This window comes from Gadus chalcogrammus, chromosome 8 (assembly GCF_026213295.1).
Source record: "Gadus chalcogrammus isolate NIFS_2021 chromosome 8, NIFS_Gcha_1.0, whole genome shotgun sequence".
NCBI classification, from domain to species: Eukaryota; Metazoa; Chordata; class Actinopteri; order Gadiformes; family Gadidae; genus Gadus; species Gadus chalcogrammus.
Window position 1 is genome coordinate 14498020 of NC_079419.1, and position 14217 is coordinate 14512236.

At 41.5% G+C, this 14217-nt stretch overlaps 3 gene segments (V, D, J or C); all 3 read left to right on the top strand.

Annotated features, from left to right (window-relative positions):
* Nucleotides 1-833: 833 nt before the first annotated feature.
* Nucleotides 834-2469, top strand: LOC130388339 (T cell receptor alpha variable 18-like). The segment is given in 2 exon segments: nt 834-1356; nt 1502-2469. Coding segments are annotated over 2 exon segments (453 nt in total).
* Nucleotides 2470-8348: 5879 nt separating this feature from the next.
* LOC130387860 (T cell receptor alpha variable 18-like) lies at nt 8349-9647 on the top strand. The segment is given in 2 exon segments: nt 8349-8684; nt 8830-9647. Coding segments are annotated over 2 exon segments (453 nt in total).
* A 2949-nt stretch (nt 9648-12596) lies between these two features.
* Nucleotides 12597-13560, top strand: LOC130387861 (T cell receptor alpha variable 3-like). The segment is given in 2 exon segments: nt 12597-12787; nt 12931-13560. Coding segments are annotated over 2 exon segments (387 nt in total).
* The last annotated feature ends 657 nt before the right edge of the window (nt 13561-14217 follow it).

The following is a 14217-nucleotide window of genomic DNA, read 5'->3' on the forward strand; positions in this document are numbered from 1 at the left end:
GTACCGCCAGTACCCCGGCTCACCACCACAGTTCCTAATCATGGAATACTCTGGAATCATAACTAATCCAATACCAGGAATGAACATCACACATATCAAACAACAGAGACTTGTGGAGCTGCTGATCTCCTCTGCTGCGGTGACAGACTCTGCTCTGTACTACTGTGCTCTGAGGCCCACAGTGACAGGAAACACAGACTCCCTGTACAAAAACCTGCTGAGCACTAAACTCAATTCCCTCTCCCCCTTAAACCATCACACAGACATTACTGTTTAAACACATCGGTACTCCTCTGTTGCATTTTCCCCACACACCAAACATCTTACAATCTTTCTGAAGTTCATTCTCTTTCTGTAGTTCATTCTCTTTCCATAATATTGGGAATTTTAGGGTTCAAATTGGTTATTATATGTGGGTCATTTCAATCATTGGTTATTGTTTCAGACATTTTATCCTGGTGTGTTCTTTATGGTCCATGTCAATGTAACATATTTTTTATTTAGACTTTTTCCAGGTCTGATGCTGGGAACTCCACCTGTCCTAATAAACAGAAAGTCAGAGGAAAAGAGGGAGCATCTGTAACACTCAGATGCACCTATGATATACAGGCTCTACAATGTGCATCTTCGCTGGTACAGACTTCAGCCTAGCTAAGCTCCTCACTTTATACTTGTTAAAGGAGCAAGGTCAATGAGTACTGAACAGAATAGTCGGGACCGTTGTTTTCAGTCCACAACATCCAGAACATCAACTGAACTCACCATACGTTTTTTGATTTCATGTTTTACGTGTGAATGATACACTGTAGCAGTACTCCCATGAGTAGGGCATCTCAGTAAAATAACCATCAGCCATCCCACTAAACAAAAATACACTCTGCTCCGACAGTCAATGAGGGGGTCAACGTTAAATTAAAACCTTTTTCAATCTAGAAGAATGTCCCAAGCACTCTGGTCAAAACTAACAGCAATCTAACATTCATCCAATCAGTTTACATAATATAATCATATTTTTAACACAAAGTGATCTTTATTTGACATGAATACATGTAGAGAAGGTGTCACCACAGTGGTTCTACTTGACCTTTGAAACTAAAACTCACATTCACCTGCCGCTCCTCTTCCTGGGTCCTCATGGTCTCCACAGAGCCAGTATAGTAGAAGGTCTTCTCCTGTCTCATTCAGTCCTTGGTGCCACTCTAGCTGGAGGTGGAGCTTGACAGGCAGCACATCAGAAACAATCTGTCAACACAACAGCTTCTAGACTCTTGATTGTTGCTGCTTGACAACATCTGCTTGTTCCAGTATTAGCTATGCAGATCTTCATGTTAGTGGTTTTATTCACTGGGTTTACTGGTGAGTTCTGCTTTAAAAGCACTGTCCTAATTCAGACATGGACCTCAATATATGTGTAGCACTTCATATGAATTAATTCACATTAATCTTTCCAGGATCTGTAACACTGTCGTAGTCACTGACCTTTCATTCTTAACATATGCAGGTGACAGTTATCAGCAATCCATCCACTCAATCCAGGACAGTCCAGTCCAGGCTCCACAAGGAGACGGCGTGACTCTCTCCTGCAACTACTCTTCAGCAACATCCTTCTTCTGGTATCGGCAGTACCCCAGCTCACCTCCCCAGTTCCTTATCAAAGAATACATGGAGCTATCTGGATTTACCTTGAAAAAGGACAGTGATAAAAAAATGTTCCATCTGGAGATCTCCGCTGCTGCCGTGACAGACTCTGCTCTGTACTACTGTGCTGTGCAGCCCACAGTGACAGGAAACACAGACTCCCTGTACAAAAACCTGACAAGGAACTTGAAGAGCATTTGTCATTACCTTAAACTGTGGTTCAGGGGAGGCGCATCTGGAGAGGTGAATTCACACCAGGAGTCTAGTGAATAAACAGTATTTTACAACAGAGATACAGAGGTAGCATGTTGAGCTCCAGGGTTCCCATGGTGTTTGAAATTATGTCAATCCTCTTTTCAAGTCACAGCCCACCAGAAATTCTAAAGATTAAAGGGAACTTGTATAGCCATGGCAACATGTTTACATATTAACCTTATCTTTACTGGTGTTTACAGTGTGGACCTCACTCCTGTCAAGCAGAAAGAGAACAGATTAGTCGGTACAAGTGTTTCTCTGTCCTACAAGCTCTCTAAAACTGCTACAGGGAGCGATTATTTTTTCTGGTACCGTCAGTATCCTGGAGAACCTCCACAGTTCCTGCTGTGCATCTCAGGGTTTGGTAACAACAGAACAGCTGAGTCTCTTGGTTCAGACAAAAGGTTTTCCACTGAACTGACTGAAGAGAAGACTGGAGTGGATCTGAAGATCTCCTCTGTTGCAGTGACTGACTCTGCTCTGTACTACTGTGCTCTGCAGCCCACAGTGACAGGAAACATAGGCTCGCTGTACAAAAACCTGCTGAGCACAAAACAATCTTTCAACTCCCCCTGAGACCCGATCAATGACATTTCTGACACAAAACTTCATCTCAATATTTATTTCCTGATTAACTATACATGTTTACCATTTTTCAATTTTATTATTTATTTTTATATTTTTTCAGTAAGTTCACTTGTTTATTCTTTTAAATGATTCGGTTTGAATTGTGTGTTATATTTGTAGCTTTTATCCGCATGGCTCATTCAATTAATAACCATCTAGGTTTCCACAGTTACTCTTCTTGAAGTGAACATGAAGGTGAGTTCTCTTATCCACCCCTAGAGGTCAGTATTGTCAAGTAGGTGCTTTACTATTTCATCAACATGGTTGGTCATTGTATCTTTAAGAGCTGGTACCATGAAGAGAGTAAGTCTCATACTAGAGCTGAACACCAGATGGTTTCTCCTGTTGCTGTAGACCTGCTGTAGAGATGGAAACCTGGCTGTTGATTATTATTGCTGCACTTCCATCTGGTAAGAGGAAAAGCTCATGTTACACACTGTATATATGACTGAATTATCATACACTTCGTAATAATAATTGATTATTCAATGTTGTTAAGATCTTATTCTGTTATGTTTTTAAGGGTCCATGTTAATCTAACAAATCGCTTATGTTGACTTTTTCCAGGGCTGATAGCTGGGGACTCCATCGCTCCTGCTAATCCGGAAGTCAGTGGGAAAGAGGGAGCATCTGTAACACTCAGATGCACTTATGCAACAAGCGATGAAAATGTTCTCCTTTACTGGTACAGACAACGTTCTAACCAGGCTCCTCAGTTTATACTCTGGAAAGGAGCAAAAGGGATCGACAGTCAGAGTATTCCTGACACTCGTTATGAGTCCACGACATCCAGAACATCAACTGAACTCACCATAACCCAGCTAACCCTGGCCGACGCAGCTCTCTACTACTGTGCTCTTGAGAACACAGTGATATAAAGTGTGGAGGAGCCTTTACATAAACCTGAAGGCAATGATCTCCCTATTCTTCAAAGAGGAGGGAAGTGGTAATCCCACCACACCTTTCTATCAGATGGATGGTGGATCTTCATCGCTGATCAGAGACACTGTGGTTGCACCTGCTAATGATCCACTGTAGCATGACTCCCATGAGGAGGAAAAAAATTAAATAACCATCAGCTGTATGACTGAACACAAACACACTATGTTAAGACAGTCAATGAGAGAGTAAACGTTAAATTGTAAAAATATATTATTAATATTTTTTGAGTTCCATGAGAACGAGAATTTACCCAACCCTTCGGGTAAGGAATTACAGCAATAAAAAATGTCTAACTCATTAAACATATAACATTCATATTTTGAGTACACAATTATTTTTTTATCTAAACATTGTATGCATGTACATGTAGAGATGGTGACGCCACAGTGATTCTCCTTGACTTTTGAAAGCCAGAGCTTCTGTCGCTCCTCTTCCTGAGTCCTCGTAGTCTCCACAGAGACAGTAAAGTAGAATGTCTTCTCCGGTCTCATTCAGTCCTTGGTGCCACTCTAGCTGGAGGTGGAGCTTGACAGGCAGCACATCAGAAACAATCTGTCAACAACAGCTTTTAAACTCTTGATCGTTGCTGCATTACAACATCTGCATGTTTCAGTATTAGCTATGCAGCTCTTCATGTTAGTGGTTTAATTCACCGGGTTTATTGGTGAGTTCTGCTTTAGAAGCACCGTCCTAATTCAGATATGGACCTCAATATTTGTTTAGCAGTTCATATGAATTAATTCATATTGCTTTTTCCAGGATCTTTAACACTGTCGTAGTCACTGACCTTTCATTCTTAACATATGCAGGTGACAGTCATCAGCAACCCATCCACTCAATCCAGGACAGAGTCCAGGCTCTACAAGGAGACGGCGTGACTCTCTCCTGCAGCTACTCTTCAGCAACATCCTTCTTCTGGTATCGGCAGTACCCCAGCTAACCTCCCCAGTTCCTTATCAAAGATTACATGGAGCTATCTGGATTTACCTTGAAAAAGGACAATGAAAAACAAAAAATGTTCCATCTCGAGATTTCCGCTGCTGAAGTGACAGACTCTGCTCTGTACTACTGTGCTGTATAAATTAACAGGTAAGTTGTGGCCACCTGAATTTCTGTAATGCAAAGATTAAAAAGAGATTTGTATCTCCATGGCAACATGTTTACGGATGAACCTTCTGTTTTACAGGTGTTTATAGTGAGGTTCTCACTCCTGTCAAAAAGGAAGAGAACGGTTTAGAAGGTACGACCGTTACTCTGTCTTACAGGCTCACTAGAGATGCTACTCCTGGCGATTATTTATTCTGGTACCATCAGCATTCCGGAGAACCTCCAGAGTTCCTGCTGTCCATCTCAGGGCTTGGTATCATCAGGACAGCTGAGTCTCTTGGTTCAGACAAAAGGTTTTCGACTGAACTGACTGAAGAGAAGACTGGAGTGGATCTGAAGATCTCCTCTGCTGCAGTGACAGACTCTGCTCTGTACTACTGTGCTCTGAGGCCCACAGTGACAGGAAACACAGACTCCCTGTAGAAACACCTGCCGAGCGTAAAACACACTTCCCTCTCCCCCTGAATCCAGTGCACAGACATTACTAACTAACCCTAACTCATCAGAACCTCATAATTTGCCCATACTCTGAACATCTTAAAATTGTTCTGCAGGTCAGTAATATCAAGTAGGTGTCGAAGTATTTCATCAATATGTTTGATGTTGGTGTCTTCAACAGCTGGTATCATGAAGAGAATAAGTCCTTACTTGAGCTGAACACCATACAGTTTCTCCTGTTGCTTTAAACTTGCTGTTGGGAAAAGCTCATGATACACACATATGACATTTTATCTATCATGTCCATTATGTGGAATCTTTCCAGGGCTGATAGCTTGGGACTCCATCTCTCCTGATAAACAGGAAGTCAGTGGAAAAGTGGGAGGAAGTGTAACACTCAGATGCTGCTATGATACAGGTGATGAATATGTTATTCTTTACTGGGATTATAGTAACTGGCATAATTTACTAGAGATCAGTATAATCAAGTCATGGTTTGACTATTTCCTCAACAGCCGTGTCACAACGTTATTAATCCAAAGTGGACCAGGAAACCAAGTTATAAATGTAATAGCATGTGTTCACCTAAAGAGGGAGTCACTACAATGGAAAACAACCTACAAGTGGTGCTGGGGTTTGGTTCTCCTTTAAATAAATTAAATCTCAACAATGCACATAGCAAGACCCCTATTCAATGAGATGAAATCCTTTGGTGGTGGCTTCATAAACGCTAGCAAAGTAAAGGAAAATCAAAATGAGTTTACCCATAGTGAAACTCAGCTTTTGCTGTGATGCCCCCTATTGGTCATGAATGGTAACAGGTCTGCTGGGTATTGGAGAGCCTTGGAGAGATGAGATGATGGGAGGAGCCAGCCACAAAAGGACCGTTGAGTAAAATGTGTTTATGTTTCTCTCTCCTGCTTTACTGGAACTCGCTCTGCTCTCCACTGCCTCACTCCATCATGCTCTTTGCACTCGTGATATGTTGCATTTTATGTGGTAAGATTTTTGTCAAAACAACAAATTACTCCTAATTAGTGCAATTAAATCATCTTTGTCTGAAACATGAATGTATTGTAGATTTGATTCTCGTTGCAGTGACTGAATCCCATTTTTTATTTCAGGTCCAAGTGTTGAAGACAGTATCAGTCAGCAGAAGGATGTCCAACGTGCTGTTGAGGGTGCTGCTGTGGTGCTCTCATGCAGCTACAACAGCTCTGTAGTCAATAGTCTCTTATGGTACCGCCAGTACCCCGGCTCACCACCACAGTTCCTTATCATGGAATACTCTGGATACATAACTAATCCAATACCAGGAATGAACATCACACATATCAAACAACAGAGACTTGTGGAGCTACAGATCTCCTCTGCTGCAGTGACAGACTCTGCTCTGTACTACTGTGCTCTGAGGCCCACAGTGACAGGAAACACAGACTCCCTGTACAAAAACCTGCTGAACACAAAACACGCCTCCATCTCCCTTAGACCAGAACACAGATATTTCTGACAGAACACATGAACTCATCACAATATTTATTTCCTTTAATCATGCATGTTTACCATTTCTTATTTAAAAATATGAAAATATTTTTACAGTAAGTACTATGTTCTTATTATTTTTGAATAATTTGGTTTAAATTGTGGGGTATATTTGTAGCTTTTATCAGCATGGCTCATTAAATTCAGCTTTTATTCTCCCTAAATTGATTCTGAGGGAGCCACTATCCACCACTAGAGGTCAGTATTATCAAGTAGGTGTCTTACTATTTCATCAACATGTTTGGTCATTGTGTTAACAGCTGGAATCACTAAGAGATAAGTCTCATCCTTGAGCTGAACACCAGATAGTTTCTCCCGTTGCTGTACTCCTGCTGTTGAGATGGAAACCTGGCTGTGGATTATTATGGCTGCACTTCTATCTGGTGAGATGAAAACCTCATGTTCCACACTACAAATATGACTGAATCATCAATTATTGTATTATTATTGGTCAATGGATGTTATAGACATTATATTCATTTGTATTCTTTCCGGTTCATGTTAATCTATCACGTCAATTTTATGGACTCATCCTAGTTCTCACTCTCTCGCTGGGTAACTCTTTAAAGACTCTTGTCCTTAAAGCCTGTGCAATGCCTCTCATCATTGATCTTGATTGATTAATTCATTGATCTACATCTTCTGTTCTTCCCCAGAGTGTAAAGGAGAAGACAGAGTGACCCAGCCCAGAGAGGATGTCATTTCTACTGAAGGACTCACAGTTAGTCTCTGCTGTACATTTAAGACAATGAGCACTAATGCGTATGTGTTCTGGTACAAACAACAAATCAATGACCTCCCCAGGTTCATGCTACAACGCTTTACAATTGGAGAAGGAAATAATGCTGCAGAGTTCCACAAAGACCGATTTGATGCCCAAATCCAAAACACATCAGTTCCTCTGAGGATCCACAACCTGCAGCTGTCAGACTCTGCTCTGTACTACTGTGCTCTGAGGCCCACAGTGACAGGAAACATAGACTCCCTGTACAAAAACATGCTGAGCACTAAACTCAATTCCCTCTCCCCCTTAAACCATCACACAGACATTACTGTTTAAACACATCGGTACTCCTCTGTGGCATTTTCCCCACACACCAAACATCTTACAATCTTTCTGAAGTTCATTCTCTTTCTATAGTTCATTCTCTTTCCATAATATTGGGAATTTTTGGGTTCAAATTGTTTATTACATGTGGGTCATTTCAATCATTGGTTATTGTTTCAGACATTTTATCCTGGTGTGTTCTTTATGGTCCATGTCAATGTAACATATTTTTTATTTAGACTTCTTCCAGGTCTGATGCTGGGAACTCCACCTGTCCTAATAAACAGAAAGTCAGGGGAAAAGAGGGAGCATCTGTAACACTCAAATGCATATACAGGCTCTACAATGTGCATCTTCGCTGGTACAGACTTCAGCCTAGCTAAGCTCCTCACTTTATACTCGTTAAAGGAGCAAGGTCAATCAAGAGTACTGAACAGAATAGTCGAGACCGTTGTTTTCAGTCCACAACATCCAGAACATCAACTGAACTCAGCATACGTTTTTTGATTTCATGTTTTACGTGTGAATGATACACTGTAGCAGTACTCCCATGAGTAGGGCATCTCAGTGAGATATCCATCAGCCATCCCACTAAACAAAAATACACTCTGCTAAGACAGTCACTGAGGGAGTCAACGTTAAATTAAAACCTTTTTCAATCTAGAAGAATGTCCCAAGCACTCTGGTCAAAACTAACAGCAATCTAACATTCATCAAATCAGTTGACATAATGTAATCATATTTTTAACACAAAGTGATCTTTATTTGACATTAATACATGTAGAGATGGTGTCACCACAGTGGTTCTACTTGACCTTTGAAACTAGAACTCACATTCACCTGTCGCTCCTCTTCCTGGGTCCTCATGGTCTCCACAGAGCCAGTATAGTAGAAGGTCTTCTCCTGTCTCATTCAGTCCTTGGTGCCACTCTAGCAGGAGGTGGAGCTTGACAGGCAGCACATCAGAAACAATCCGTCAACACAACAGCTTTTAGACTCTTGATTGTTGCTGCTTGACAACATCTGATTGTTCCAGTATTAGCTATGCAGATCTTCATGTTAGTGGTTTTATTCACTGGGTTTACTGGTGAGTTCTGCTTTAAAAGCACTGTCCTAATTCAGACATGGACCTCAATATATGTGTAGCACTTCATATGAATTAATTCACATTGCTCTTTCCAGGATCTTTAACACTGTCGTAGTCACTGACCTTTCATTCTTAACATATGCAGGTGACAGTCATCAGCAAACCATCCACTCAATCCAGGACAGTCCAGTCCAGGCTCTACAAGGAGACGGCGTGACTCTCTCCTGCAACTACTCTTCAGCAACAGACTTCTTCTGGTATCGGCAGTACCCCAGCTCACCTCCCCAGTTCCTTATCAAAGATTACATGGAGCTATCTGGATTTACCTTGAAAAAGGACAGTGATAAAAAAATGTTCCATCTGGAGATCTCCGCTGCTGCCGTGACAGACTCTGCTCTGTACTACTGTGCTGTGCAGCCCACAGTGACAGGAAACACAGACTCCCTGTACAAAAACCTGACAAGGAACTTGAAGAGCATTTGTCATTACCTTAAACTGTGGTTCAGGGGAGGCGCATCTGGAGAGGTGAATTCACACCAGGAGTCTAGTGAATAAACAGTATTTTACAACAGAGATACAGAGGTAGCATGTTGAGCTCCAGGGTTCCCATGTCGTTTGAAATTATGTCAGTCCTCTTTTCAAGTCACAGCCCACCAGAAATTCTAAAGATTAAAGGGAACTTGTATAGCCATGGCAACATGTTTACATATTAACCTTATCTTTACAGGTGTCTACAGTGGACCTCACTCCTGTCAAGCAGAAAGAGAACAGATTAGTCGGTACAAGTGTTTCTCTGTCCTACACGCTCTCTAAAATTGCTACAGGGAGCGATTATTTCTTCTGGTACCGTCAGTATCCTGTAGAACCTCCACAGTTCCTGCTGTACATCTCAGGGTTTGGTATCAACAGGACAGCTGAGTCTCTTGGTTCAGACAAAAGGTTTTCTACTGAACTGACTGAAGAGAAGACTGGAGTGGATCTGAAGATCTCCTCTGTTGCAGTGACAGACTCTGCTCTGTACTACTGTGCTCTGAGGCCCACAGTGACAGGAAACACACACTCCTTGTACAAAAACCTGTTAAGCACAAAACACTCTACCATCTCCCCGAGACCCGATCAATGACATTTCTGACATAACACATGACTTCATCGCCATATTTATTTCCTGATTAATTATACATGTTTACCATTTTTCAATTTTATTATTATTTGTAACATTTTCAGTAAGTTCACTTGCTTTATTATTTTTAATGATTGGGTTTGAATAGTGTGTTATATTTGTAGCTTTTATCCGCATGGCTCATTCAATTAAAAACCATCTATGTTTCAACAGTTACACTCCTTAAAGTGAACATGAAGGTGAGTTCTCTTATCCACCCCTAGAGGTCAGTATTATCAAGTAGGTGTTTTACTATTTCATCAACATTTTTGGTCATTGTGTCTTTTAGAGCTGGTACCATGAAGAGATTAAGTCTCATACTTGAGCTGAACGCCAGATCCTGTTTCTCCTGTTTCTCTAGGCCTGCTGTTGAGATGGAAATCTGGCAGTGTATTATTATGGCCGCACTTCTATCTGCTAAGATGAAAACCTCATGCTTAACACTCCATGCATGACTGAATCATCGGGATTGGATGTTTTAGATATTTTATTCCGATGTGTTTTTCATGTTTTTTTAAATGTTCATGTTATTTTTATTAACTTTCATTTCATAAAATGTATTTTAAAGGTTAATCTAACGCATTATTTTTGTGGACTTGTTCAAGGGCTGATAGCTGGGGACTCCATCTCTCCTGATAAACAGAAGGTCAGTGGGAAAGAGGGAGCATCTGTAACACTCAGATGCACTTATGAAACAAGCTCTGACTATGTTGACCTTTAATGGTACAGACAACGTTCTAACCAGGCTCCTCAGTTTATACTCTATAAAGGAGCAAGATCATGGAGGGACAGTCAGAATATTCCTGACATACGTAATGAGTCCACAACATTTAGAACATCAACTGAACTCACCATAACCCAGCTAACCCTAGCAGATCACAGTGTTATAAATTGTGGAGGAGCCTTTACATAAACCTGACGGCAATAATCCCACAACACCTTTCTATCAGATGGGTGGTGGATCTTCATGGTTTATCAGAGACATTGTGGTTGCACCTGCTAATGATCCACAGTAGCAGGACTCAAATGCATGAATCTGACTGAATTATAACTTTCTGATTTATAGGAAAAAAATTGATAATGAACCTTGTGGTTGAGATGCTGTTGCAGAAATGATGAAGAAGAGGGTCCAGTGATGCAATGTCCTTCTGCATCAGAGTATAAATAATAATCTCTCTCTTCCCCTCCCACTGTAAACATGGAACACTGGCTGACTAGCATCCTGGTTCTCACTCTCTGGCTGGGTATCACTTTAAATAATCTTGTTGACTCTCCTCCCTTTATCGATATCATTGATTCATTCATTAATCCACATCTTCTGTTCTCCCCCAGAGTGTAAAGGAGAAGACAGAGTGATCCAGGCAGGAGAAGATGTCCTTTCCACTGAAGGATTCACCATTAGTCTTTTCTGTACATTTGAGACTGACACTAGTCCCAGTTAGTTCTTGTACAAACAATAAATCAATGACTTCCCCAGGTTCATGCTACAACGCTCTACATATGTAAGTGGACTTAATTATGCAGAGTTCCACAAAGACAGATTTGATGCCAAAGTCCAAAACAGTTCCTCTGAGGATCCAGAACCTGCAGCTGTCTGACTCTGCTCTGTACTACTGTGTTGTATATCCATAGCAACATGTTTACAGATTAACCTGTGACAGGAAACACAGACTCCCTGTACAAAAACATGCTGAGCACAAACACACTCCTATCTTCCCTGAGACCAGTACACAGACATGACTAATATGGAAGCATATACTAAACACATCTCAATACAATTAATTTCTATATTGATACATTTTGATTGTTATTCCCATTCAATGCTTTAAAGTCTGTCGGTTTTTCCCCTGACATTTTAAGTATTCATATTTAGATATCACTCTCTGTGATATATAATTTTGTTTGGCAGGCAATTTCTCCATTTGACCTTAACAACCATGTGTTCCCAATAATCAAGCTCCTTCAAACTCTTCTTTATGCAAATCTTCTTGTGCATTTGTTACTTTTCATTTCTCATTAATTTGCTAACCAATATGTTCAATGTTACTCTTCTTGTGGTGATTCAGAAGGTGAGATTTCTTATCCACCACTAGGGTTCAGTATTATCAAGGAAGTACTGAACTATTTCATCAACATTTGTGCCATTGTGTCTTTAACAGCATGAATAGAGCATGAAGTGTCAAGGTTGAGTTGAACAAGTAAATCTCCAGTTTCTGTTAACCTGCTAATGCTGACTTCAAAATACAGGACATTTAACCTGATTTGGTGCCAGATTTTCCACGTCAGACTCTGTTAAGCAATGCCCCGATTTTTTCATGGTTCTAATGATTTTTTTTGCAAGAAGGTGTGGGATTTTTTCATCCAATAACCTGGAGTTTTGGGGATTCTCTGAGGACTGGAGAGTATGTAGCGCTTGAGCACAGAAAAGATACAAAGGCCGCAAAAGCAAAGGTGAGATAGATTTCCAAAATGACGGAGTCCATCTCACGCTGCAATATGGACGCTCAATAATCATATTGTCTCAAAAGAATTAGTCCATGGTTCTTTACTTTTGCTTAGGATTACAAACTATTTGTTTAACCAATTTAACCACTTTAGATTATGATCAGTTAATAAAAACCTGAATCTGCAGCAGTGGTCTCCGCCTGCTACGTCTGCAGGCAGTGAAGGTTTCGCACTATGAACTAAGAAGAGCTCCTGCGGCTCCTCTTCCTGAGTCCTCATGGGCTCCGCAGAGCCAGTAAGGTAGAAGGTCTTCTCCTGTCTCATTCAGTCCTTGGTGCCACTCTAGCAGGAGGTGGAGCTTGACAGGCAGAAATCAGAAACAATCTGTCAACACAACATAATTTAGACTCTGGTTGTAGCTGCTCTACAACATCTGATTGGGCTCCAGTCCCAGCGATGCAGCTCTTTATGTCATTGGTTTTATTCACTGGGTTTGCTGGTGAGTTCTGCATTAAAACCACAGTCCTGTTTAGGACATTGACCTCAATAAAGGTTTAGTAATTCAAATGGATTAACTCTTATTATTTACAGGATTTTTAACACTGTGGAAGTAACTGACTTTTTGTTTCTTAAAATCTGCAGGTAAAAGTCATCAGCAAACCATCCACTCAATGCAGGACAGGGTCCAGGCTCTACAAGGAGACAACGTGACTCTCTCCTGCAACTATACCTCATCAAACTATTTATTCTGGTATCGCCAGTTCCCCAGCTCACCTCCACAGTTCCTTATTAAGGAATACCAGAAGGCCTTTCGATTTACTCTTAAAAAGGAAGAAGAACGAAACATGTTCCATCTGGAGATCTCCTCTGCTGTGTTGACAGACTCTGCTCTGTACTACTGTGCTCTGCAGCCCACAGTGACAGGAAACACACACTCCCTGTACAAAAACCTGCTGAGCACAAAACTCTCTTCCATCTCCCCCTGAGAACAGTACACAGACATTAATGACAAAATACATCAACTCATCACAAGATTTATTTCCTAATTAATTAAAGTTCCCTATTTCCCATTTACAAAATATTTACACATTCTGCAGTTCATTATATAGCCATGTTATTTGGAATATTGTGGTTTTAATAGTGTGGTGGTTCATTTGTAGAGTTTATTTTCTTCTTCCTTAAAGGGGACATATTATGAAAACAACACTTTTACTTGGATTTGGGGTGTTGTTTTGCGGGGACCAGGTTGTTTTCGTTCAGCAGTCTGACAGCCTGTGGAAAGAGGCTATTGGTCAGTCTGCTGGACCTAGAGGCTCGAGCGGATGGAACAGTATCTCCGACCAGAGGGCAGTCGCTGGAAGAGATGGTGCGCTGGGTGGACCTGGTCCTTTAGGATGTTGTTCACCCGGCGTAGGCAGCGGGAGTTGAAGACTGTGGAGATCTCTGGGAGGCTCTTCCCAATGATCCTCCCCGCAGCCTTGACCATTCTGTGGAGGGCCTCCTTTTCGGCCCTGGTGCAGCTGGAGAACCACACCAGTAGTCCGTAGGTGAGTATGCTCTCTACTGCGCAGTGATAGAGGTTGACCATCAGTCCCTGTGGAAGTTTTGCCCTTTTTAGTTACCGAAGGTAGAAGAGGTGTTGTTGTGCCTTACCAACAAAAGAGGTGATGTTGGTCCTCCAGGACAGATCGTCGGCCACAGTCACGCCCAGAAACTTGAAGTTGGACACCCTCTCTGCCTCCTCCCCTCCGATTAGGAGTGGAGAGTGGCTGAGGTGTCTGGCCCTGCGGTAATCGATGATCACTTCCTTGGTCTTAGTGGTGTTGAGAACCAGGTTGTGATCACCGCACCACTCTACCAGTCTCTCGGCCTCCCTCCTGTATGAGGTCTCATCATTTCCTGTGATGAGGCCAAGTACTGTTGTGTCGT